The 23,160-nt window shown below is 50.4% G+C and overlaps 1 protein-coding gene across 1 annotated transcript in view; it reads right to left on the bottom strand.

Annotated features, from left to right (window-relative positions):
* BANF2 (BANF family member 2) overlaps positions 1-19,989 on the bottom strand; it is a 43,358-nt gene extending 23,369 nt beyond the window's left edge. The window contains exons 1-2 of the mRNA XM_067708492.1: positions 19,864-19,989; positions 11,688-11,778 (exon numbers count right to left, since the gene is read on the bottom strand). Of these exons, the coding sequence (XP_067564593.1) occupies positions 11,688-11,778; positions 19,864-19,989 (217 nt within the window). The remainder of the gene's footprint in view (positions 1-11,687; positions 11,779-19,863) is intronic.
* Positions 19,990-23,160: the final 3,171 nt, after the last annotated feature.

Here is a 23,160-nt window from a genome sequence, read left to right as displayed (position 1 = left end):
TTTTGTTTCTTTGTATGGCTGAGTAATATTCCATTGTATATATGTGCCACATCTTCTTTATCCATTCATCTGTCAATGGACATTTAGGTTGCTTCCATGACCTGGCTATTGTAAATAGAGCTGCAATAAACATTGTGGTACATGTCTCCTTTTGAATTATGGTTTTCTCAGGGTATATGCCCAGCAGTGGGATTGCTGGGTCATAGGGTAGTTCTATTTTTAGTTTTTTAAGGAACCTCCATACTGTTCTCCATAGTGGCTGTATCAATTTACATTCCCACCAACAATGCAGGAGGGTTCCCTTTTCACCACACCCTCTTCAGAATTTATTGTTTCTAGATTTTTTGATAATGGCCTTTCTGACCGGTGTGACTCATTGTAGTTTTGATTTGCATTTCTCTAGTAATTAGTGATGTTGAGCATCTTTTCATGTGCCTCTTGGCCATCTGTATGTTTTCTTTGGTGAAATGTCTATTTAGGTCTTCCACCCATTTTTTAATTGGGTTGTTTGTTTTTTTGATATTGAGTTCCATGAGCTGTTTGTATATTTTGGAGATTAATCCTTTGTCCGTTGTTTCACTTGCAAATATTTTCTCCCATCTGAGCGCTGTCTTTTCTTCTTGTTTATGGTTTCTTTTGCTGTGCAAAAGCTTTTAAGTTTAATTAGGTCTCATTTGTTTATTTTTGTTTTTATTTTCATTACTCTAGGAGGTGGGTCAAAAAGGATCTTGCTGTGATTTATGTCATAAAATGTTTTGCCTATGTTTTCCTCTAAGAGTTTTATAGTGTCTGGTCTTACATTTAGGTCTTTAAACTTGTTTTTAAATGATCTTCCTGGGCAGAGAATGAGCCACAGGGGGCAGACATGGAAGCAGGAGGCTCGGGGGGAAGGGATTGTCATCTTCCAGAGAAGAGCAGTACCGGGTGGTGCGGAGCTAAGGAACTGGGCAGGTCATGCCTGCATTTTGAAGTTGGGGTTGACAGCACCAAGTGATGAACTGGACAGGGATGTGAGGAAGGGGAGACCACTCCTTTGGGGTCCAGCAGTGGTGATCGCATCCGGGCTGAGCCGTTGGCAATGCCCCTAAAAGGGGCTGTCCCTTGTCACCCTCTCCAGCCTGCCTGAGATGTTAGGACAGCAGCTCACACCCTCTGGAGGAAGGACGCACCCCCACCCCTCACCCCCCACGATCAGACAGACTTTCTCAACCAGAGGTCAGGGTTCCCTGGATGGGCTCTCAGGAATCTCAGGGTTTAGGGAGGGAGAGGGAGTTTGAAACCATTTGTAGGAATCCTGAAATGCCAGCATGAGAGGTACTCATGCTCCTCCCAAGGTCCCAGCCCCTTGAGAAACACTTAAATTACTTTATCCCACATCAAAATGTTTTGTAGTATCTGAGAAAGCTAAATATACATATACCTATGAGCCAGCAATTCTGCTCTGAGGTATATGCCCAAGATAAATGATAATACATTCACCAAAAGACAAGTGCAAGAATGTTCTCTGCAGCACTATTTGTCAATAAACAAATTAGTCCAATTGTTTAACAGAATAGTATACAGTCACGAAAAAGAAAGAACTGTGCCTGCAATATCATGCATGAATCCTACAAACATAATGGAAAGAGCCAGACACAGAAGTGTGCACATTGCATGCTCCCGTTATATCAAGTTCAGGAACAGGATACGCTACCTCTGCTGCTAGATGTCAGGATAGCCTTGGGGAGGTGGACCTGTCTGAAGGGGCGTTAGGGGCCTCCTGGCTGCTGGTAGTGCCCTGTTCTCCACCTGGGCCGGTATTCCATTCCTGAAAACTCACCAAGATGCTTATTTATGATTTGTGCGCCTTTCTGCATGTATATTACACGTCAATAAAAAATTTTTAAAAGACCAAGTTCCATAACTCGATCACCCATCAAATTCATAAGACTTTAAGTAACTTTACTTTTCCCCAAATTCAAATGGACCTTCACAAGACAGACTTGACATATTGAGAATATTTAAGAGAACATTTTAAGTGTTAATAGTCATTCTGAAGGCAGAATTCCAGAAACGTTCCTGGCTAGGATTGGGTGTCTCCCCCCATAGTGGCTGGATCCCAGGGGTCTGGGTGGGCAAGGGATTCATGGGGCAGATCAGGAGGGAAGCCCTTTGGCCCTTGAGGTGGCCCAGCCTGCTGGTGGAGGTGACCTGGGGGCAGCTCCGGGATTGGGGCCATTTCTGATCCTCCGCCCACCCTGGAAGCCCCAGGAGCCTGGCCAGAAGTAGCCCAAAATGGGAGGCTCCTAGGGACGCCCTGCTGCTTTGACAGCCTGGCCGAGAGGGGAGTCCCAGCTTCCCGCGGGAGCTTCCTCTCCCCGCTCACTGTGCTGTCCCGGTGCCTGTGCAGGAGACCGCCTGCTCTGCAGAGACCAGGGGCTGCCGTCTGTGTCCAGGCTGGGAGCCTGCTCCCTGGAGGCCTGGTGAGGCCCAAACTCCAGGACTGGGGGCTGGGTGGGTCACTGGTGGGCTTGCTCTGTGTGGGCCCCAAGATTTGAGCTCCTTCCCCAAACATGCCTTTGTGCTGTCCAGTCACGGGGGCTAGTCTGTCGGGGGCCACCCCTTCTAGTTTCACTACAGGGCAGACCCAACAGCCCTCAAGCCAGCCGCCTGTCCACCTGGCTCCCGAGCTGAATCAAGAAAGAACACTGACTAGGACTTGAGGGAAGACCAGAGCCTGCACTCACATCCAGAGGAGGAGGTCGGGGTCCCCAATTTTATAGGGAGACCCTCTGTGCTGGCCGCCAGCTCAATTCAACACTCGGTTATTGAGCACCTCCCCCATGCCAGGCCCTGGGCCAGGCCCTAATTGTTCATTTCAGGGGGTTGAAACAATAAACAAAATAAGCAAATTATACAGTATATTACAAGGTGATAAATGCTCTGGGGAAACATAAAAATAAAGCTGGGAGAGGAGATGCTGGGGGTGACGTTTCTAACAGGAGGGCCTTGCTTAGAAAGGGTCTCGAAAGCAGAGCCTTGAAGGGTAGCAGTGAGCTGGGCGGGGACTGGGGAAGGGGCTCCGGGCTCAGGGAACAGCCGTGCAGAGGTCCCTGCCAGCAAGAGGGTGTGATGTGTTTCAGGACCAACAGGGAGGCTGGCCTGGCCGGGAGGTGAGAGCCAGTGAGGCAGAGACAGAGGGATGAGGGAGGGACAGGCCAGACTGTAGGGCATTCTGGGCCACATAAGGAATCTGGTTTTGTCTTGAGTGAAACGGAGTGAGATGTGGTCAGACCCACTCAAAGCCACGTTCAGCAGATTGGGTCGACCTTTGCAGAAAAGCCGTTGCAGTGAGAATCGAAAGCTTTGAAGATGTCCGTCTTCCCACTGTCGATCCATTTCTAGGCATCTTCCTAAAGGAAAGATGGGGAATGCGGCAAAGATTTATATTTAAGCCTCCATTCATTCATTCATTCAATAAAACATGGTTACCTGCTCACAGAAACCACCTAAAAGTCCCAAACTAGGGGCACTATTCAGTACATGATTGCACATAAATTGGATGAATTGTTGTATAACCAGGAAATACTATTTTTCAAAGATTTCATAATGAGAGGAAATGTTTAAAACATATAAATGAAGGAAACAGGATAACTGATGTTTGATAGAATCTCCATCTGTTGATTTAAATGGACACATGCACTTACTCTCCCATGATGATCCTGGAAAACGTTTTGCTCAGTGGAAGGAGCCAGTCAGAAAAGCCCGCAGGGTGTACGATTCTATTTTGATGAAATGTCCAGAATGGACAAATCCATAGAGACAGAAGGTAGATTAGTGGTTTCCAGGGGCTGGACTGGGGGGTGGGGGGTGACCGCTAATGGAACTGCTAATGGGGATTCTTTTGGGGGTGATGAACATATCCTGAAATTAAATAGCAGTGGTGGCTGCACAACTCTGTGAATACACTAAAAGCCCACTGAACTGTACACTGTGGGAAGGTGACTTTTATGATGTGTGAAATATATTTCAATAAAGCTGTTATTAACACATGTATACCTATGCAAGTGAAGAAAGAGTGGAAAGGAATTCAATAAAATATTGGATGGTATTGATCGTCTTTGGGGGAGAGTTATGAATTTTCTTCTATACATTCTCCTATATTTGAGTAATGGTGGGAAATTTTCAAAAAAACAAAGAAAAGGGACATATATGGCATGGGACAGAACCTTCGCGGGGACTTTCTGTGAATCTCACCCCCTCCCAAGAAGGACTCCGTAGCAGTGAATCGAGATGTTTGCCCCAATTTTCCACGCTCGCCTCTGCCAGCAGACAGCACTGCCTGGTCCCCTTGGGCACTGGGTGAAACTATATGACGTGTTCTGGCCAATGATTTGTTCGTGAAAGTGACCCGTCAGCTCTGAGCCAGCCCATGTAATTGCTGGTGTGAGACACCCCCAGGGCTCTCTTTCTGCTGCAGCAGCCTTCAAATGTTCTACAAGGAGCTGCTCCGTCAGCCCGGGTCCTGGAGGGAGGGCCGTCCAGAACCGTCCCCAGCAGACCTGAAATGGGCCTGTGATGTTGCTGAGATACAAGGCTTGATTGTTTCCAGCCACTGAGCTCTTGTTCGTTGTTGCTGTTGTCACAGCACAACATAGCAGGTACTGACCAATGTGCGTAAACAAGGAGGGCTGAGCTGTCGCTGCCACCAGCCTGCAGCTGCCGCCACGATAAAATAACGCCGTGGCTACACACTGCACTGCTGGAGGGCACCCCAGCTGCCTTCCACTTCAGATGGCTTTCTGTCTATTTTTGCATTCTCTTTAAAGCAAAGCTGAGAGATAGGAGAATCAGATCTTTCCCTCATTTCACAGACAAGTCAAGGGGTTTGGCTGTGGTCTCAGACCCGCTAGTGGCATTATCCAGGTCTTCTGAATCTCTGTCCAGTGTCCTGGCCACAGCAGACCCTCAGTCTGGTCCAAGAAGATCCAGTCACTGGACCAGGCCAAGCAATCCAAGAGCATAGTTTGTGCAGGAAGGTTTGTCCTTAAAATAAACCAGACGGGAAAACAATGCACAGTTATGGAGAATCTGGTAGAAATGGATCCAGAAAGACAACTACCCTCTTCCCGTTCTCCAAGGTAACCTTGACCTTAGGAAGTTAGGTGGGAACTAGAGAGTAGGGGGAGCGAGTGAAAAAGAAGGTCCCAAAGTCTCCAAGTTGGAGAATTCTAAGTGGAACACTCTCTCTGCCTAGAAGGACAGAGTTTGGGATGTGAGACCAGCCGTATGGGAGAATCCAGGGGAAGGACGGGGTGTTGGATGCACAGGATGGCTGTCCCAAGGGCCTCGTCCACCTGTCTCTAGAGCTCTCGTTCTTCGTGTTCCAAAATGGAATGTCTTCTATTGGTTTTTTTTCTGATCACAGAAGTAATACTTACTGATAAAAAGCTCAAGTGATTATCTATCTATCTGATCTCCTATCCATCTATCTATCTATATTATGTACACAAATGAATCCCTCTATAAAACTCACCCATCCTTCCACTGTCCTAGACAACTAACTCCACCCCGTCTGCGTCCGTCCGCAGCCTGCCACCTTGTTCCTATTGCACTGGGAAAAGAGAGGCTGTGGGAAGAGAGATTCCATATCTCCTACCTCCCCGCGTCAGGCCCCTGCTCTTCCTCCCCTCCCGTGGTCCTCTGCGGAGGAGCCTGTGTGTTCCCAGCCAAGGCCAGTCCTTCCTCCTGTGTCCTGGATTCCACCGGGCACCTGCTCGAGGACGCAGTGGCAGCAACGCCTCCCTCTCTCTCCCGCATCCCCAGGGCTCCCGTCTCTGGGGTCTTCCGCACAGCGTGCAAAAATTCTCTCCGGCCCTGATTCCCAGTCCTTACCCACCTGACCTGTCGGCAGCATCTGACACAGGTACCCCCATTCCCGGAAACACCACCTTCCTGCAGCATCAGGAACCTCCAACCTCTGGGGTGATCCCGCCCCATCTCTTCGTAGCTCTCTCTCATCCCTCTGCCTTCTCAGCCCTTGATCCACTCCCGTTTTCTATCGACGCTCACCCCCGTCGGCTCTACCTTCAGGATAGATCTGGTGACCCACCATCACCTCCCACCTGGCTTCCCGCATAGCTTCCTAACTGGCCCCTTGAGACTCTTCCAAACACAGCAGGGTGATCTTCTCAATCGTGTGTCTGATCACGTGGTTCTCCAGTGGGGTCCCATCTCTGTCCTAGTTAAAGCCAAAGTCCTGTTGATGACCCACAAGGCCCACACGATCTGACCTCATTTTCTGCTGCCCCCGACCTGGCTCGCTCCTCTCCCTGAAGTCAGCAGGCGCACCCCACCTCAGGGCCTTTGCACTGGCTCTTTCTTCCGCCTGAAGTATCTCCTCCCAGGCTTCCCACAGCTCTCAGCTCATCCCTTCCAGGCCTTTACCTGGCCTGGCTGCCCTGTTTAAAATCTCCCGTCTCCCTAACAGTCTTGACCCCCTTCCTCTGCTTTCTTTTCTTTCTGTATTTTATTTTTAAGATTTTTTTGATGTGGACCATTTCTAAAGTCTTTATTGAATTTGTTACAATATTGCTTTTATTTTATGTTTTGGTTTTATTGGCCACGAGGCATGTGGGACCTTAGCTCCCTGACCAGGGATCGAACCTGCACCCCCTGCGTTGGAAGGCAAAGTCTTAACCACTGGACCGCCAGGGAAGTCCCCCTTGCTTTCTTTTCTTCACTCATCCTGAAACTAATTTATAAGGCTGAACCACATAAAATTGTCCATGTTCAACCACTTTTGACCCCTACCATGTCAATTTCATACCACTCAGATTAATATGTATTTTACTCATTCACCTTTGTTTCCTGCCTTCTCCCATTAGAATGCCAGCTTCTGAGGGAAGATAGTCTCATCTGCTGTGTTTTCTCCTGTACTAAGAACCACCTGGCACAGAGTAGGTGCCCAGCAAACATCTGTTGAATGATTCTTTCTCAGTGACCTGTTTGCCCCACTATCTCACGGTCATCTTTGCATGGCCATTCGAACAGGTCTCCCTCGCTCCTTCCAATGCCTGTCCGTACCTGGTAGATGCCACCTTTGAGTCCCTGAGAGCACTTTGAAATCACCAGATACACTCCCTCTCCCACCCCCGAGGCGGCTCTGCAGGCAGCAGACAGACCCGGATTGAAACCACCAGTCAGTCAGTGTGACCGGCTTACTTAACTTCTTTGCTGTTCAGAGTCCCCACCTGTAAGACAGGGAAAATGCCGCCTTCTCACCCCGGGAGGATTTGGGGAATGCGAGTGAAGTGCTGGTGTAGTGTGTGCTGAATCAACCCCTTGTATTCCTGCTTGTAAAGGTTTAGAGCAGCTATCGGTTAAAATTTATATATATTTCCAGTAACACTTGCTTAAAGGTTTGTCTCCAGCTTCCTTTCAGACCTTTCCAGGAATCAGTCACCCCAGACCACCCACAGCTGGTCACACAATGGACACTCCGGTCTCGCCCTGAGATTGTCACAGCTTTGTCCCACCTCCTCCCACCCCAAGACACACTTTTAAAAAAATATTTTGTTCTCCTTCTCCACCCCCATCACAGTCGCTTGGCTTCTGTGTGTGACCCGTGGTGACCCCTCTCCTTACCACCGCCCACCAGGGTGCCATCAGGAGGCTTTCTAAAATAGAGGTAAAGTAGGAAATTCTCAGTTTATACCTGGAGATACTCCACACTCCCAGGCCTCACGTGGGGATTTATGTTAGCTACAGCTGCCCTACAAACTACCCCCAAAACAGTGGCTTAAAACAGTGAGATGTATTTGTACGCGTCTGTGGGTTAGTTGGGTTTTTCTCATCTGGGCCAAGCACTTCTGACCTCAGCTGGACTCACTCATGGGTCTGAGGTCAGCTGATGGGCGGGCTGGTCCAGGAAGGCCTCACCTGCACATCTGGAGGTTGGCTGGCCGTGGGCCGAGGCAGTGGCCACGTGTCTCTTGTCCTCCAGTGAGCGAACCCAGGCTCGTTTGCGTGGTGGTCACAGGGGGTTCACACCTGTCACAGTGTCACCTCTGCCACGTGCCTTTGGCCAAAGCAAGTCACGGGGCAGTCCAGTTGCAGCAGGAAGGGAGATGGACTCTTGACAGGCGGAGCTGCAGAGTCTTTGTGAAGGGTGTGGGTACCAGGAGGAGAGGAGGGTTGTGGGTATTTTTCACATCACTTGCTACAGCGTCTTTCTTAGGGGTGCGAGCAGGGCCCACTATCCTGGATTATCGGCCCAGATGTGTCCCGGTCCTGCCAACTGCTGAGAGCACTAGCCTTCCTCAAGACAGAGCCTTCTGAAATGGGGCCACCTAGCTGCTCACATTCAGCCTCTGTCTGGGGGAAACGGTAGGGGCGGGGGAGCCTCGCACTCGGCAGCCCACAGCCCCACCCCTTACCTCTCCTGCAGGGTCCTCAGCTCACTCTCTCTGGGCCAGTTGGGCTTGTCTTTCCCCTCATAGCTCCTTCTCTCCCCTGCTTCCTCCCCTCCCTCTTCTCCATCCTCAGCTCACTCAACCCTGACCTCCCCTTTTAACACCTCCTCCTAGCAGCCTTCCCTGGCCACGCTCATCCATACCCACCTCCCCTTTCTTTCAATAACGATACCCAGTTAGTGCTGCACATTTCAAAACTTAGGTTTTTAGAGCTACCACACATGAAGCTCTTACCAGCTGCAGGAATTTTAATCTTCTGGACGCTTGAGTAGATACTGTTATTATCACCATTTTACAGCTGGGAAGCTGGGCTGAGAGGTTGACTTTCCAAAGGTCTTAGAACTAGTGGTGAGGGGTGGATTCTGTTCTCAAAGCCAGGGCTACTCCAGACCCCGCCTGCAGCAGAGCTGTCAGTGTCCTGCCCTGCCGTGTGCCCCGCCGTCACTGCCTGGGTGCACGCGGCTGGCCGACACCTGGCTGTCCGTGCCTGCCCTTCGGGGCCTGAACACCTTCTCAGTGGGGTTCATTTTCACCACGCGGCTGGCTTGGGTGCTGAGTGATTAACTCCCCGGGGGAGTAGTCCTTAACAAAGGACAGAGAAGGTGTGATGGACACCCCAGGGTGGGGTGAATTAACACGTGTCTACACTGACTCCTGAGTCCCCAGCAGGGTTGAGGTCAGCTGCCCACAGTGATGAAGCGTGACCCGCACGTGCCACAGAGACCCCTTTACTGGCTGTTTGCCCCCTGGCCACACCCCCTATCCCCACCTGCACCTCCCCCACCACCTCTGGGCTGTTCTGCCCTCCCCTCTCCCATCACTTCTGGGCTGTAAGCTCCTTGAAACCACAGAAACTCATATTTATTTCCCTTGCTTTTCCCACAGTGTCTAACCATGCTCAGAACCTTAGACACTCCATAAATACTCATTGAAATCATGTATTGAGTCATGGATGCCCCCAAACTACAGATATTGGGCCAAGAGTCAGTGTGGACCCCTCTTCCTCACAGACGTTTCAGCTCCTGAGCTCTCCTGATGACATATACTGGACATGTACCATGAGAGAGAGATCAACCTTGTTTGGCTAAATCACTGAGATTTGGGGGTTTGCTTGTTATAGCAGCATTCTGTGGCCTATTCTGACTGATACGGTGATCCAACTCGACGAACAAAGACATGTATCAAAATAAAGAATTCAGGAATGACAAAGCTATGATTTTTAAAATAATGATACAAAAATTAATGATAAGCTCTTAAATATAAAACTAAGTAACTGCAGGGGGTATGCTTATGGGAAGAACACATACGCTATCTAAACCTTCACAAATTAAAAGTAACAATAAAACCAACTAAAAAATGAGAGGGAAAAAAAAAATGAGAGGGAAGAAGTAAAAGTGTTAATTTCTTTTTACTTTTATTTCTTTCTTTGGTAGGAGTTTATACCATCTAATATTGAAAAACAAAGTTTAAAATAAACCTAATGATACTAACTTCACTCTTACTCTTTTCTCCATATTATTCTTTAAACTCAGAAGAAATTGATTTAGAAATTACTATATCTAGTGATGAAGAAAAAAATTCAGTGAAGTTCAGCAATTCTTTCAGTTCAGTTCCACTTTTTTCTTCTGTTAAAATAAATATTCACACTGTTGTCTTAGGTTAGGTTCTTCTGGAAGCAGACTCTAAAATTTGAGTATTTCATTGTGTATAGAGGGTGGTCCCAGGAAGCCCTGGTAGGGGAGTGGGAAATCAAGGCAGGGAGGGGAAGGAAGCAAGGCCGGGTGTTAGAGAGCCGGGGCCACCCTTTATGGGGAGCTCAGCTTAGCTCCAGTGGAGAGTGGGGAAGACTGCCTCAGAGCTGTCCCACCCACAGGCAGAGGACCCGGGGCATTTGGCCACCAACTTCCAGCCATGATTAACGGCTCCCCTGGGTGTTAACTCCCAGGCATTTCTTCCCTGCCCTGTGCGTGGGCTGACCCCACTCCTGCAGCCAGAGAACCCCTCAGGCCGAGGGGATTCAGCTGCTTTTGAGTGAAGTAACGGACTCTCCTAGAACAGTGAATGCCGCCAGGATATGGGCTGGACACCAACAACACCTGCTACATTTCTTAAGTTTAAGAAGCCTGTATCATGGATTCATCCCAACTGAATTATACCAAGTAAAAGAAGACAATGTACCTCAGAGAGCGACATGTTGTGTGATTCCATTTATACAGTTTTCAGGAAAAGTTCAAAGTCTAAGGACAGAAAACAGACCCTTGGTTGCCAAGGGCTGGGGAGGAGTGAGGGATGACTACAGGGGGGCTCCAGGGAACTCGCTGGGGTGACGAAGATGCTGTTTATCTCCTTGATGGTGGCGGTTACAGGACAATGCATTTGTCAAGTTCATAGAACTATGCACCTAAAAAGGGCAAGTTTTACCATATGTAAATTATACCTCAAAAATCTGTCTGTGATGCTCTTAAGAATGTTTGCATACTATTTGCTATTTCAAGAAAGTTTAATTCTCCCTTGAGGATGTAGGCACTTGGTTCTAAAACTAGAACAAGGCAGAAGTGATGTTGTGTGAATCAGAGTCTAGGTCATGAAAGACTGCAGCTTCCTGCTCTCTTATTCCCTCCTGGGTCACCTGCTCAGGGGGCAGCTAGATGCCAGGTCCTTACAGCCCGAGGGAGGCCCACTCAGAGAACAGCTGTGGCCTTGGGCCACCAGCCACGAGAGGAGCCTTCTTGGAAGTGGGTCCCCTAGCCCCCACCAACCTGCTCCCCGGCCCACAGTTTGTAACCTCACAGGGGACCCTGAGACAGACCCACCCAGCTAAGCATCTCTCAGTTCCTGTCCCTCAGAAACTGAGCGAGACAAAATGATTGTGTGCGTGAAGCAGCTACGTTTTGGGTTCATTTGTTATGCAATAGATAACTGCTACGCTGACTTAAAATTTAATTCCCATTTTTAAATAAAATTATCCATTCCTTTAGATAAATTTATGCTAAAGAGACAGTTGGCATGATATTGGTGAATAAGGTGAATGATGGCCGTTTCTGGGTGGTAGAATCTGGGGGTCATTTTTCTTGTGTTTGTCCTTCTTTACATTCTTGAACTACTTTTTATAACAAATGTGTGTCAATAAAGTGGAAAAGAAAAATAACGACTTGGAGCCCAGAGCCAGTGCAGAGGTATCATTTCCTAGCGGCAGTGCGCGGGGAGGGTCTACAGGAAGCAGGAGCACCTCACACTCAGTGGCACCACAGCAGCAAATGAGCCACTTCTGAAACTCGGCTTCGTTCTTGTGCATCAGAAGGAACTGTCCCAGCAGGATGTAGGCCTGGATGTAGGAACACGGGATGTAGGATGTAGGAACACGGGAAACGTACTCAGCTGTGCTTCTCTTCCCCTGGCAAATCGATGGAGGGGGCACAGGTCAGATTCAAGGGAGAAGGGCTGTCCCTGAAACCCTGACCCTGGCGAAGCAGATTCGGACACTGGCCTGGGTGAGATGTGAGGTCAAGTTAAATGTCTATCTCTACAGGTGGCTTTGGGGGCCGTGTAGCCTGGAAGGAACCTGGACATGTCTTTGAGATCTTGTTAAAAAGGCAGGATCTGACTCAGTAAGTCTGGGGTGAGGCCTGAAACTCTGCATTTCTAATGCTGGTCCCGGAACAATATTTGGAGTAGCGAGAGCCTCGTGTACCTCTGATGCTCTCTTCAGGCCTCGGATCTAATATTTCTCTCTTTGAAACACACACAGGAATTAGAGGTGCCCCCCACCCTGCCACTTTCTCAATGGTTCAAGCACAGGGTTTCTAACCCTTGACACTGTTGCATTTGGGATAGTTCTGTGTTCAGGTGCGTTGTTGGGAGTTTAGCAGCATCCCTGGCCTGTACCCACTAGATGCCAGCAGTATACCCCCTACCTTGAATTGTGACAATCATGACCATCTCCAGACATAGCCAGGTGTCCCCCAGGGGACAGAATCTCCCACAACTGAGAACCACTGCACCTGGGACTGGCATGTGAAGGGCACCTTAGTATCAGTTTGTTTTTGCAAACCCACCTTGTGACTCCAGGCAACTCACTTAACCTGAAGTGAGAAACTGCAGAGCCTGGGGTTCAGTTTCTGCATCTTCTGAAGGCCCTTCATCTGCCCCGCCCCACCCTGCAAATTGGATTAAGTGAATTCAGTGTGAGACCAGTGGAGAAATGCAACTTCCTTTTTTGTCCTGGAAGACTGCAGCCCTGTGGGAGGAGCAGACAAGGTATCAAGCACACTGAACCTTGCCCCTTTTCCCCTTCTGAAGGGTCTCTGTAGATGAAAAACACGTGTAAAGATTAAGTGCCCACAAGTCAAAGTTGTATGGTGTTCTCTGGTTTTCTGAGTGCTGGTCCCACAGCTTTTCATTCCTCTCGTGCTGTTTCATCACTGACAGTCATGAGGGGCAAGGGCCACAAGGAGAAAGAGACATCCAAGGCCACAGACTGGCCGGGACATGAACGGGGAAGGCCACGTTCAGTGCCCGGCTCTCTGGCCTGGAATGAATGGGAACCAGTGTCCAGGCCTTGAGTCCTGGGCCCCCTCCAGGAAAACCCACTGGCGTCTATGTATTTCACTTACATAAAACCAAGCAAACTTCATCTGAACCAAAATGAACGCATTTTTAAAAAGACAAATTAAATAAAAGCTGAATTCCAGTCATAAAATATACCCAAGCATTGGAGTTTGGGGTTTTAAAAAAATTTTTAGTCCAGATCCAGTTGTTGAAAAGAGACAAAAGCTAGGATTTCATGGTCATTTTAAATTGCTACTTTAATCATCTTTTTGAAAAAGTGGTGTAATTGGTTAGAATGAGCTCATTTTACTTTTGTCAGCATCCTTGTCTTTTCAGGGGTGATTTTACTGAGTTTTTTTTTTTAATTAATTAATTTGTTTATTTTTGGCTGCGCTGGGTCTTCGTTGCTGCACGCGGGCTTTCTCTAGTTGTAGCGAGTTGGGGCTACTCTTCGTTGCAGTGCACGGGCTTCTCATTGCAGTGGCTTATCTTGTTGTGGAGCATGGGCTGTAGGCGCGCAAGCTTCAGTAGTTGTGGAATGTGGGCTCAGTAGTTGTGGCTCGCGGGCTCTAGAGTGCGGGCTCAGTAGTTGTGGCATATGGGCGCATTTGCTCCGCGACATGTGGGATCATCCCGGACCAGGGCTCGAACCCATCTCCCCTGCATTGGCAGGCAGATTCTTAACCACTGCGCCACCAGGGAAGTCCCGGAGATGTTTTTTAATTCAACGTTTTAAAAAGTGAACATTTACTGAATGTTGATTGAGCCCGTTGCTGCAGTAGGTATGGGAGGTGCAGAGCTTTGTCCCAGGAGAGAGAACATTGGTGATAATAGTAGTAAGTGATGCTTTTGAGCACCATGGGCAGGCTCAGACCCCTGATATGTTTTCCTGCTTTGGATCCTGACATGCGCCCCGTCCATTCTCTAGATGGGTCATGGAGAACCCTGGAGGTAAGACTCCTGTCCTCGGCCCCATTCCAGCACACCCCACCCATCTGTGGCCTGGCCTGGCACCTCCACCATCCTGAGGGCTGGCGTCGGCTGCTCTGGTAACCAGAGCTTCCATGTCCCTCCACGCCCAGCAGCCAGGATGCCAGGGACCTCGTGGCTCGCAGGATCAGAGGCAAACTTTCCAGGAAAGCCACAGGCAAGAGGGCCTCATCTTTAGGCCTCCAGACCCAAGTGGCAACTTGATGCTCCCTTCTGCCCTTTCTCTTTGGAAGTTGGCCTGCTTCTCCCTGCTCCCCAGGGAAGCAGGAGTCGTAGGCTCCCATCATGGCCCTGATGGAAGGAAGCCCTCTGGGTTTCTCTGCGGGCTCTAGAGAGTGAGCCCCTACCCTGGGGGAAGAGGAGCCACCCCCTGCCTCCTTGGACCAAAGCTCAGAAAAACCTGGCTGCAGGGAGAGTGATGCAGATACCCTGACAGACGTCCCCACCTCCCGCCACCCAGGCCAGGGATGCTCATTCCTTCCCGAGGCAGCCTTTGCCTGTGTGGCAGGATGGCAGCTCGAGGGAAGACTTCCGTCAACGCCACATCCCAATCGTGAGCAGGTCTGGACCAGCCTCCAGTGTGTCGTGCCTGTTCCTTGCGAAACAGTAGCAATATTTGAGTCCGAGGTCCCTGGTGAGTGACCTATGCCGTCACACAGGCCCTGAGCTCAGAGCCCCACTTGGTTTGCTGGTGTGCTGCCACCATCTTGAAATTCCTGATTAATTTCAACAAGGGGCCGTCCATCTTCATCTTGCACTGGGCCCGCAGATTAGGTCCTGGTCCACGCTCATTAAAAATTTCAGGGACTTCCCTGGCGGTCGAGTGGTTACGACTTCGTGCTTCCACTGCAGGCTGCGCAGGTTTGATCCCTGGTCAGGGAACTAAGGTCCCCCATGGAGCGGCCAAAAAAAAAAATTTTCATCTCCACTATGACACCTGGCCTTTCAAACAGAGACACGTAGTCTCGGCCCCTCACTGTCAAGCTCCCCCCCTGCCAGTTCCCAGCCCCTCAGCGCCCGTGGCGAATGGACTTTACAGCACCACCAGGCTTTGTTGTGTGATGAACAACTTTCTTTTTCTCTGACTGGACGCTGACTCCTCAGTCTTCAGGGCCACTGAGTGCCAAAGACAACCTCGCAAATGCAGCCTCTGTTAGTGTTTCCAGTGTAAAACTCCTTGTCTGAAGCATGAATGTCCAACCCACTGTGCTTTCTTCCCCCTGCCCGTCTCCCTAGGACACACTTACACAAAAACATTGTTTAACTGAAACTCGAATTTAATTTGAGGGTGCTGTATTTTACCTGGCAACCCTGCATAGGATAACCCCAAGCTTCTGTGACTGACTCCTTGTAGGGTCCGGGCATCAGGCAGGGCTGGGGGTGGGGGTGGGGTCCCTTGCCCTGCTGCCCACCCCAGAGCCTGTCTGCCAGATTCAGATTTTGTCTCTCTCACCTTGAGTGACTTTGAGTGATGCACTTGGCTGCTTCGTGCCTGTTTTCTCATCGGTGAAATAGAGACGAAATAGTATACTTTATGGGATCTTTTGGTAATTAAATGAAATAACTGTATGTAGTGCACTCGGATCAGTGCCTGACATGGAGCAAGCATCAGGTGCTGGTTCTATCAGGTGACAGAGGCTTGGGGAGCAGGTGGGCATCCAGGACATTTGCTGCTCCCTCATCTTCCAAGTATGTTTCAGAAGGAAGATTTAGGCATGGTTATGACTTCGTAGGGTGTTCAAAGGGTACTGAGGCAAACCAGATTCTGTGGGATGTGAAACTTACTTCCACGCTGTTGGAGTCACCCCATAGGGCACTGCCCATGACTCTGAATCTACTGAGCGCCTGGAAATTCACCCCCCTCCATTGGGTTTTCCTAGGGAGAGGAGGAGTACGAGAAACCCAGAACAATCCTTTCTTCAGAGAAGACACGGGAGGACACCAAAGGGAGCTGTGCCTCTAACAGAACGCGTGGAAAAAACAATCAATAGTTTGAATGTGACAGCAAGGGGTCCACTGGGTACTCAGCGTTTAGAAACAGCGACGTGTCCGGCCAGGGTGGGTGGGCAGAAGGAGGGCTTGCTTCCGGAGGGGGTGGGCCATGAGTGGGCCCATGAAGGAGACAAAAGTTCATTTTAAGAGGGGCCTTGGGTCCGCGGGAGGGTGGTCCCCATGTGCTTGTAGTTCATGAACAGTCTGGTGGAGCATGGGGGTGAGGGTGGGGGGACAGAATAATATAAGGCGGAGCTAGACCTGGCGCGGACACCTTGAGCACGATGTATCTTCCCTCTTCTGGTCATTCCTTTCACCTTTGCAGACATTTTGCCGTTAAATCTAGACCAATGCTGTCCAGTAGAAATCTAATGTGGGCCAGCACACGTGTCATTTTTAATTGTCTAGAAGCCACGGCAAAAGGGGGAAAGAACAGGTGAAATGAACTCTAATAATTTTAATTTTTTCCCATATTTCTAAATTATTATCATTCCAACATGTAATCAATTAAAAAATTATTGATGAGATGCTTTCCATTTTTTGTTTGTTTGGCACTGAGTCTTTAACGCGGCCATGTGTATTTTATATTTATAGCACAACTCAATTCAGACGGTACGCAGCAGGTACAAGTGGCCCATGGCCGCCGTGCTGGACGGCCAAGGTGTAGATCGTCAGGCCGAAGCCGTCAGCCCCAGGGGAGGGCAGGCACGAGAAAACCCAGAGAAAACGCAGCCACATTCTTGACTTTTGAGACTTGGGTGAATCCGTAGTTTTGAAAGTCAGGACTGCAACTGAGCCAGAGAACTGTTCAAGCCACAGACAAATCTCTGGGAAAGTGCAGAGAGAGATAGGGGCAACCCCGCCGAGCACGTCATGCCTCCGTAGAAGAAGAAATGCAAGTCTGACTTGGGTGGGGCAGGCATCGAGGAGAAATTACTGGACTTAGAGGCTGGTGGGAGCTTGAGAAGGTGTCTCCATGCCTGCCCCTGTCCAGGGCCACAGTCCTAGAGGGATGATCGACACACCCAGATGCACCCTGGGCTCCCAGGGCGGGGCTGGTGTCCCATCTCCTGGTTCCAGCATCTGGTGTCTCGGGAGCGGTGTGAGGGGCCCAGGCAGGCAGGGCTGAGGGCAGCCTCACACATCTGCATCCCAGCGGGTCCTCGGAAAGGCCCAGCACCCATGGGACAGGCCAAGGAAGCCACCATGAGCAGGGGTGGAGCCTGAGGGGATCTCTGCTCACAGCCAAGAAACCCCAGGGACCCCCAGCCTGGGGAGGGGCCTGCCATGTCCAGGCCTCCTGCAGGCAGGGTGTGAAAACCCAGGAGCTCAGAGGACTGTGGGGCAGAGAAGAGATCTGTAGGACATCACCGTGGTGGATACCTGTCATCACTCGTTTGTCCAAACCCACAGGATGCGCTGCACCAAGTGTGAGCCCTAATGTCAACTTTGGGCCCCGGGGAGATAAGGTGTCAGTGTAGGTTCTCCCGTAAGAAACCTACCATTGTGCTGGTAACGCGGAGGCTGTGTACGGGGCAGGGGCATAGGGAACCTCGCAGCACTTTCTTCTCAGTTTTGCTGTAAACCTAAAACTGCTCTAAAAAATAAAGCCTATGGAAAGCACTACAGGAGCCTGCGTTTCTTTTGCTACATCTGAGCCGCCGCCCTGCCGGAATCTACCTGCCTCTTACTGCTGGCCCCGCCCACGGCCCCGCCCCCCCCCCCCCCCCCCCCCCGAAGCGCCTGCTCATCTTGTCGGTGCGACACTGGGGTCTCCTCCTGGATCCTCATATAGGCCCAGCCAGGCTCCAGCACTCGATTCAGGAGCTCATCACCAAATCTCAGTGTAAAGCCCCCCCCCCCACCCCCCGCGCCGCCAGGGTGGCCTCCTGGCCCTGATATTCTTGGGTGGTTTGTGACCATATAATCCATGGCTGTTCTTGTCCTCACTCAGGACCCTGATCAAGGCACTCACTTTCCAGAGCCTCTGTCTCCTCGTTTGTCAAGTGGAGACAGCGACCTCTCATCTCATTCGCAGGTGGGTGAGGGGCTCAAAGCAGAGGAAGAAGGTGAACCCGTGGCATCAGTGCCTGGAATTAGTGGCCCTTGGAATGAGTAGAGCCTAAAAGGAGAGGGCTGGTCACAGCTAGCTAGGAGGTGGGAAACACAGAGGAGCAGATCTCCAGGGACCTGGCCAGTTCCTCCTTCCCTATAGCCCTGACTCTATGTAGCAAGTTCTCGGATGCCTGAAAATTTCCCATTATTCATTCATTCCTTTATCTTCAATATGCCTCTCATCCTCCTAGAATCACTTGAAACAAGTTGGAAAAAGCAAAACTATAGGGACAGAAAACAAATCAGTAGTTGCCAGGGGCTGAAGGTGGGAAATGTGACGGGTAAGGGGAACATTTTGGCACGATGGGGTTGTTCTAGGCCTTGATTGTGGTAGTGGCTACATGACTACGTGCATTTGTCAAAACTTGCAGAACTGTGTACTAAAAAAAGGTGAAATTTACTGTATGTAGATTAAAATATTTTTTGAACGATGAGTATGGCTGAACAACAACAACACCTCAGAACTATGGAGACATGAAACCAATGGTGGTAGAAACCAGAATAGCGGTGACTTCTGGGAGTGGGGGGTGGAGTTGACTGGCAAGAGACACAGGGGAAGCTTCTGGAATTCTCGAGGATCCTGACCGCCAGATCCGGGTGGTGGGTCTATGCATGTATATCTGTGTAAAAACTCACTGAGTTGAACCCGTCACATCAGTGTGGGTATGTTACACCACAATAGAAAAGTAAAAGGGACGATCATTTCTTCTAAAAAATAATTTTTAATTTAAAATGTCTTCCCTAATCAGACTTGCCTGCTCTGCTCTCTGCTTGGGAATGGTCCTCTCTGCTTTATCTGGGAGGAAAGAAGCAAATCTACCTCAATCTGTCTTCCTGACAATCCCACCTATTGGGTATCAGATTGTGGTAGATTCGGGTGATATTCAGAATGTTTAACAAGTGGTGCAGGGCAGCGTGTCAATCAGAGAACCACAGGCCCAGTCGTCCAGCTGCCCCCTGGACACAGCCATGCGCTGGGCCGGTGCAAACCAATCTCACCGTCAGCTGCGCACTCAGCGGTTCCCCGCCTCCCTGGGCGTCTCTGCAGCCTCTTCCCGCCCAGCGGTGAGGGCTGACTTTAAAGCCAAAGGGAACGAGCTACAGTACCTCTGCCGGAGGTGCCTCTCTCGACCGAGTGTGCAATGCTCCTGTGAATTCCCACCCGCTCACTTTCTCTGGGTTCTCTTTGGGAATATCTCCCATCCTCTCCTAAGGTTCATGAAGCCTTATATAATAGCACCATAGAAACAGTTGCCTAGAAGAGATCGTTCCGATTCCATTGGCCATCATTGAGGCTGTTCTCGGACTGCTAGTGACATCTTAGAATAACTCACTTCCTTGTACTCTGGTGTAGACACCAGGCTGCTATGACTCCACCTGCCATGGCCTGATAGGACAAGAGACCCTCATGTCTCTTCATGGGGGTGGGGAGTGCACCCAAATCGTCCATCCTGATAGCTCGGCCCCAGACTCGGGCGGCTGGCTCACTTCTGTCGACCCCTGGGTGTTTGAACACCAAGTGAGTCACGCACAGCCCAGCTGCTCTGAGCCACAGTGATTCGATTTGCCCATTATCTGTGGACCCTGGCGGCTGCCCAAGCATGCGGGGTCAGTAGCCTCCAGCCAAGCATGTGGCGCCCGGCCAAGTGGCAGCTTTGCTCTCCGACAGCCACTGGCAGGGACACGTGGCACTGGCTGCCATCTGGCAGGATTAGGGGAATACAGGTTGAAAGAGAAGTTGGAGAAACGAGAAAGGAGGAATTACCTTGTTGAAACCTTTGGTGCACAGATTGATTGCAAGCTCACGGCTGACCCCATCTACCCAGGCAACATTCTTTTCTCCAATGGGTTCAGAAAGGAAGGTTCTCAGCCTGGGAGACATGTGGTCCATGTTCTGCAACAGCCATGGGGAGGGAGGTGGTTAGGGAACTCCCTCGGCCTTCCCGGGGCGGGGGGCTGGGGCCAACAGACAGTGAGTATCCTGCCACCGCCGAACGTTTACTGGGGACTTTTAGATGCCAGGTGCAACGCCCTGCTTTGAAACCTTTACATACGCATCCCCACCTGCACGGGTTAGGTGGGGACGTTAGTGATGGTCTCAGATAAGCCCAAAAACTCCCCAATGAAAGGGTGGGATTGATGCTAAGAGCTCTGATGGGTTCCTTGCCAACCTTCCCACCCTAAATGCTTAAAGAAACAGCCTGCTTCTCTTAGCCAGTGAATCTACCTTCTCCAGCGTTTTTTTCATATTTTTATTTTAACTTTTATCTCATTCTGTAATAGCTGGTTGTTTGGTTGCAATAACAGAAAACTCGAACTGGCTCAAATATTAAAGAAGACATGATATAAGTCAGGAGCCCAAGAGTGAGGGTGGGTCTGGTACCATCAGGGTTGCAGATCCTTTTCTCTGATTCTTTCAACTTTTCTTCCCTGTGTTGGTTTCGGTGGGGGCTGGTTCCCCTCATGGTGATGAAATGGCTGCTCCAGCACTCATGCCGTGCGCCCCCCCCTCAAATCTCAACCCCAAAAGAAGAAGTTTCTAAAGAGAGAGAAACTGTTTCTGAGGAGTTCCAAGCAGAGCCTCATCCAGCCGTATGTCCAGTCCTGGATCTGGGAGTGGAGTCAGCTTTCTCTAAGCTGTACAAGCTGTGAGTTCAAGTACAGTTACCTGCACAAAATCAGGATGATTATCCAGAGAAGGGCAGGTGGGTGTGAAGGCAGTAACCATATCGTCCCACTATGGTCCACCCCTTTGATGAACTAACATTGGTACAATCTCCTTCCCTTATGTAGCCATCAGAAATACCCACAGGTGGCTGAAATGGACTCACCCCTCCCCCAAAGGGCGGAGCTCTATGATTCATCCAGTTACTGGATTCAGACTCGAGTTCATATTTTCTGTGAGATGCATCGTACTCCCCATCATGTCTGGAAGTAGCTACTCGAGGGATGGTAACCTATGAACTAAATTCTGCAGTTCATCATCATCAACATAGCCAGCAACGATGGGAAAAACCAGGATATCTGCAGTAAGAATTTCCAGAAGGGAAATTCTCCATTTGGAGAAGGAGAAGGTGGGAAACACACTCAGTTGCCATTGGTCGATAGCACATACGGTATTGAGGAAATATTGGGGATTCCTTGCCCTTGTGGTGAAGCCAGCTCCTCCAGCAGACAAGATGCTGGCCCCCAGTTCTGGGTTTGGGTGGGTCCCCATCCACTGCCTTGTTAACATCTGAGGGGCTTGGTGTTGATGCCTCCCAAGAAGATTCTCTGTTGTAGCACCCCACTTCCTGTGGGCACAAGCTCAGGGATCTCCGTGAGGGATGGGCAATCTCAGGCCACTACTTGGCCAGTTTCCTTGGCATCTCAGCCCCCTTCAGAATTTACTGGGTTTCTTCTGTTCAAGTCCATGGGCTGGTGGTTGAGTGGAGATCTTCACAGGTCTGTATCCTTGATCTGTGCCCTGCCTGCTGCCCTGATCCTCGGACTGGGGACATCTAACTACATCTCCGAGGTGGGGAGGTGCCCCAGGTCTGCCCCTTGCCCCACCTCATCCCAGCTGCATCTTCACAGTAAGGCAATTGTCCCCTTTATCAAGCGTGACATCCTTCAGACAAGAGGCTCGGGAGACACCTGGGAACTGGGGCAATGTTCTTCCGGGGCCCTAATCCTTTCTCTTGTTAAGTCACCTGACTGGTCGCCTGTGTTCTAAATTCAGCCTGAAAAGTCAGCTTTTCCAACCCAGCAGGACTTGCTCAAGCCACAGGCAGAAACGCTGTCTCTCAGCAAAGCTGTATTTTCACCCCTCTCACCCCGCCAATGGGCCACCTTCCCCCGGATGTGAGTCTCCTAGGGCCTTAATGAGGACGCAGAGGTGCACAGTGTCCCGCATATCCCGTCAGATCTCCAGATGTCGAGTCTCCACACACATAAGGTCTGTGTCCCCGGGTGAAGCGGGCCCACCAGAACCAGCCATTTCCCTACACAGGGGTCACTGTCCTCGTCGTTTGTGTGAAGACACCCTCACTCCTCTCTGCCTGTCCGCGCTGGAGGTTTGCTCCTTAGTTTATGATGCAAGCAACAGGAAATCCGGTTCCAGCTGGCTTACACTTAACGGAGGTTTACTAGCATGTGCCACCTAAATGTCCCGAGGTGCGTCACATGTGGTCGATCAAGGCTCCCGCTTGATTTCCCTGTGACTCTCGACTCTGCCTCCCTTTGTTCATTGGCTCAACCCTCAGCTCCACTCCTATTTGGAAATAATCGGGCTGCAGCAGGGCCTGCAAGCCACGCCCCCTCCCCCAAAGGAAAACACTGCTTTTCCTCCAGAAGCTGTGAATGTGTGCCTTCTCCAGTCAAATCCTCGTACGCCAGGCCTAAGACATTGACTACGGCCTGATACATGTGTCTTCCCTCTGGTTCAGAAAGCAGGTTAGTGACCTGCAAAGCACACAGGCTGCAGGGGCGGGGATGGGACACAAAATCAGGGTAGTCGCCGTGTTCCTGGGGGCACTTACCTGGGGAAGTGACCACCATACGGGCTGAGGGTAGGAGAGCAACACAGCACCCTCCACATACTCCCCAGTAGGTTGTGAGGCCCCCAAGGGCCGCAGCGCCTCCCAAACGGCCTTTGCTCCGCACCCCAGCCCCAGTGCTGAGTACTGCGCTGGCACACGGGAAACACTTGACCTCAACCACAGAAACATCTGTGGCTTTCACAGCACTGGTCCCCCAACCCGTCCCCATGCTCCCAACTCTCCTCCAGACCTTCCTGTAAAGCCTAGCTCCCCTTGTAAGCCTTCCTGCCCCAGGGAACGTTTTGGATGAAACTAAACTCTCCAAGGAGTGATGAATCCAAATGCACTGATTTTCGGGGCCAGGGGGCTCCTAAGGAAAGTGGTCTCGGTGTGTCAACTGATTCTTGTCCAGAAGCCACCGACTCTGCGAGTCTCAAATCCATGGATGTGTGAGCTGCGAATACAACATTACGTGGAGAACACAGATCTCTCTCTTCAGCAGTTCAATATGAACATCTCTCAATCTGTGAAAACGCGATACT

This window comes from Pseudorca crassidens, chromosome 15, assembly GCF_039906515.1.
Source record: "Pseudorca crassidens isolate mPseCra1 chromosome 15, mPseCra1.hap1, whole genome shotgun sequence".
Classification (NCBI taxonomy): Eukaryota; Metazoa; Chordata; class Mammalia; order Artiodactyla; family Delphinidae; genus Pseudorca; species Pseudorca crassidens.
The sequence above is the reverse complement of the archived record's forward strand: the minus strand, read 5'-3'. Positions and strand labels throughout refer to the sequence as shown.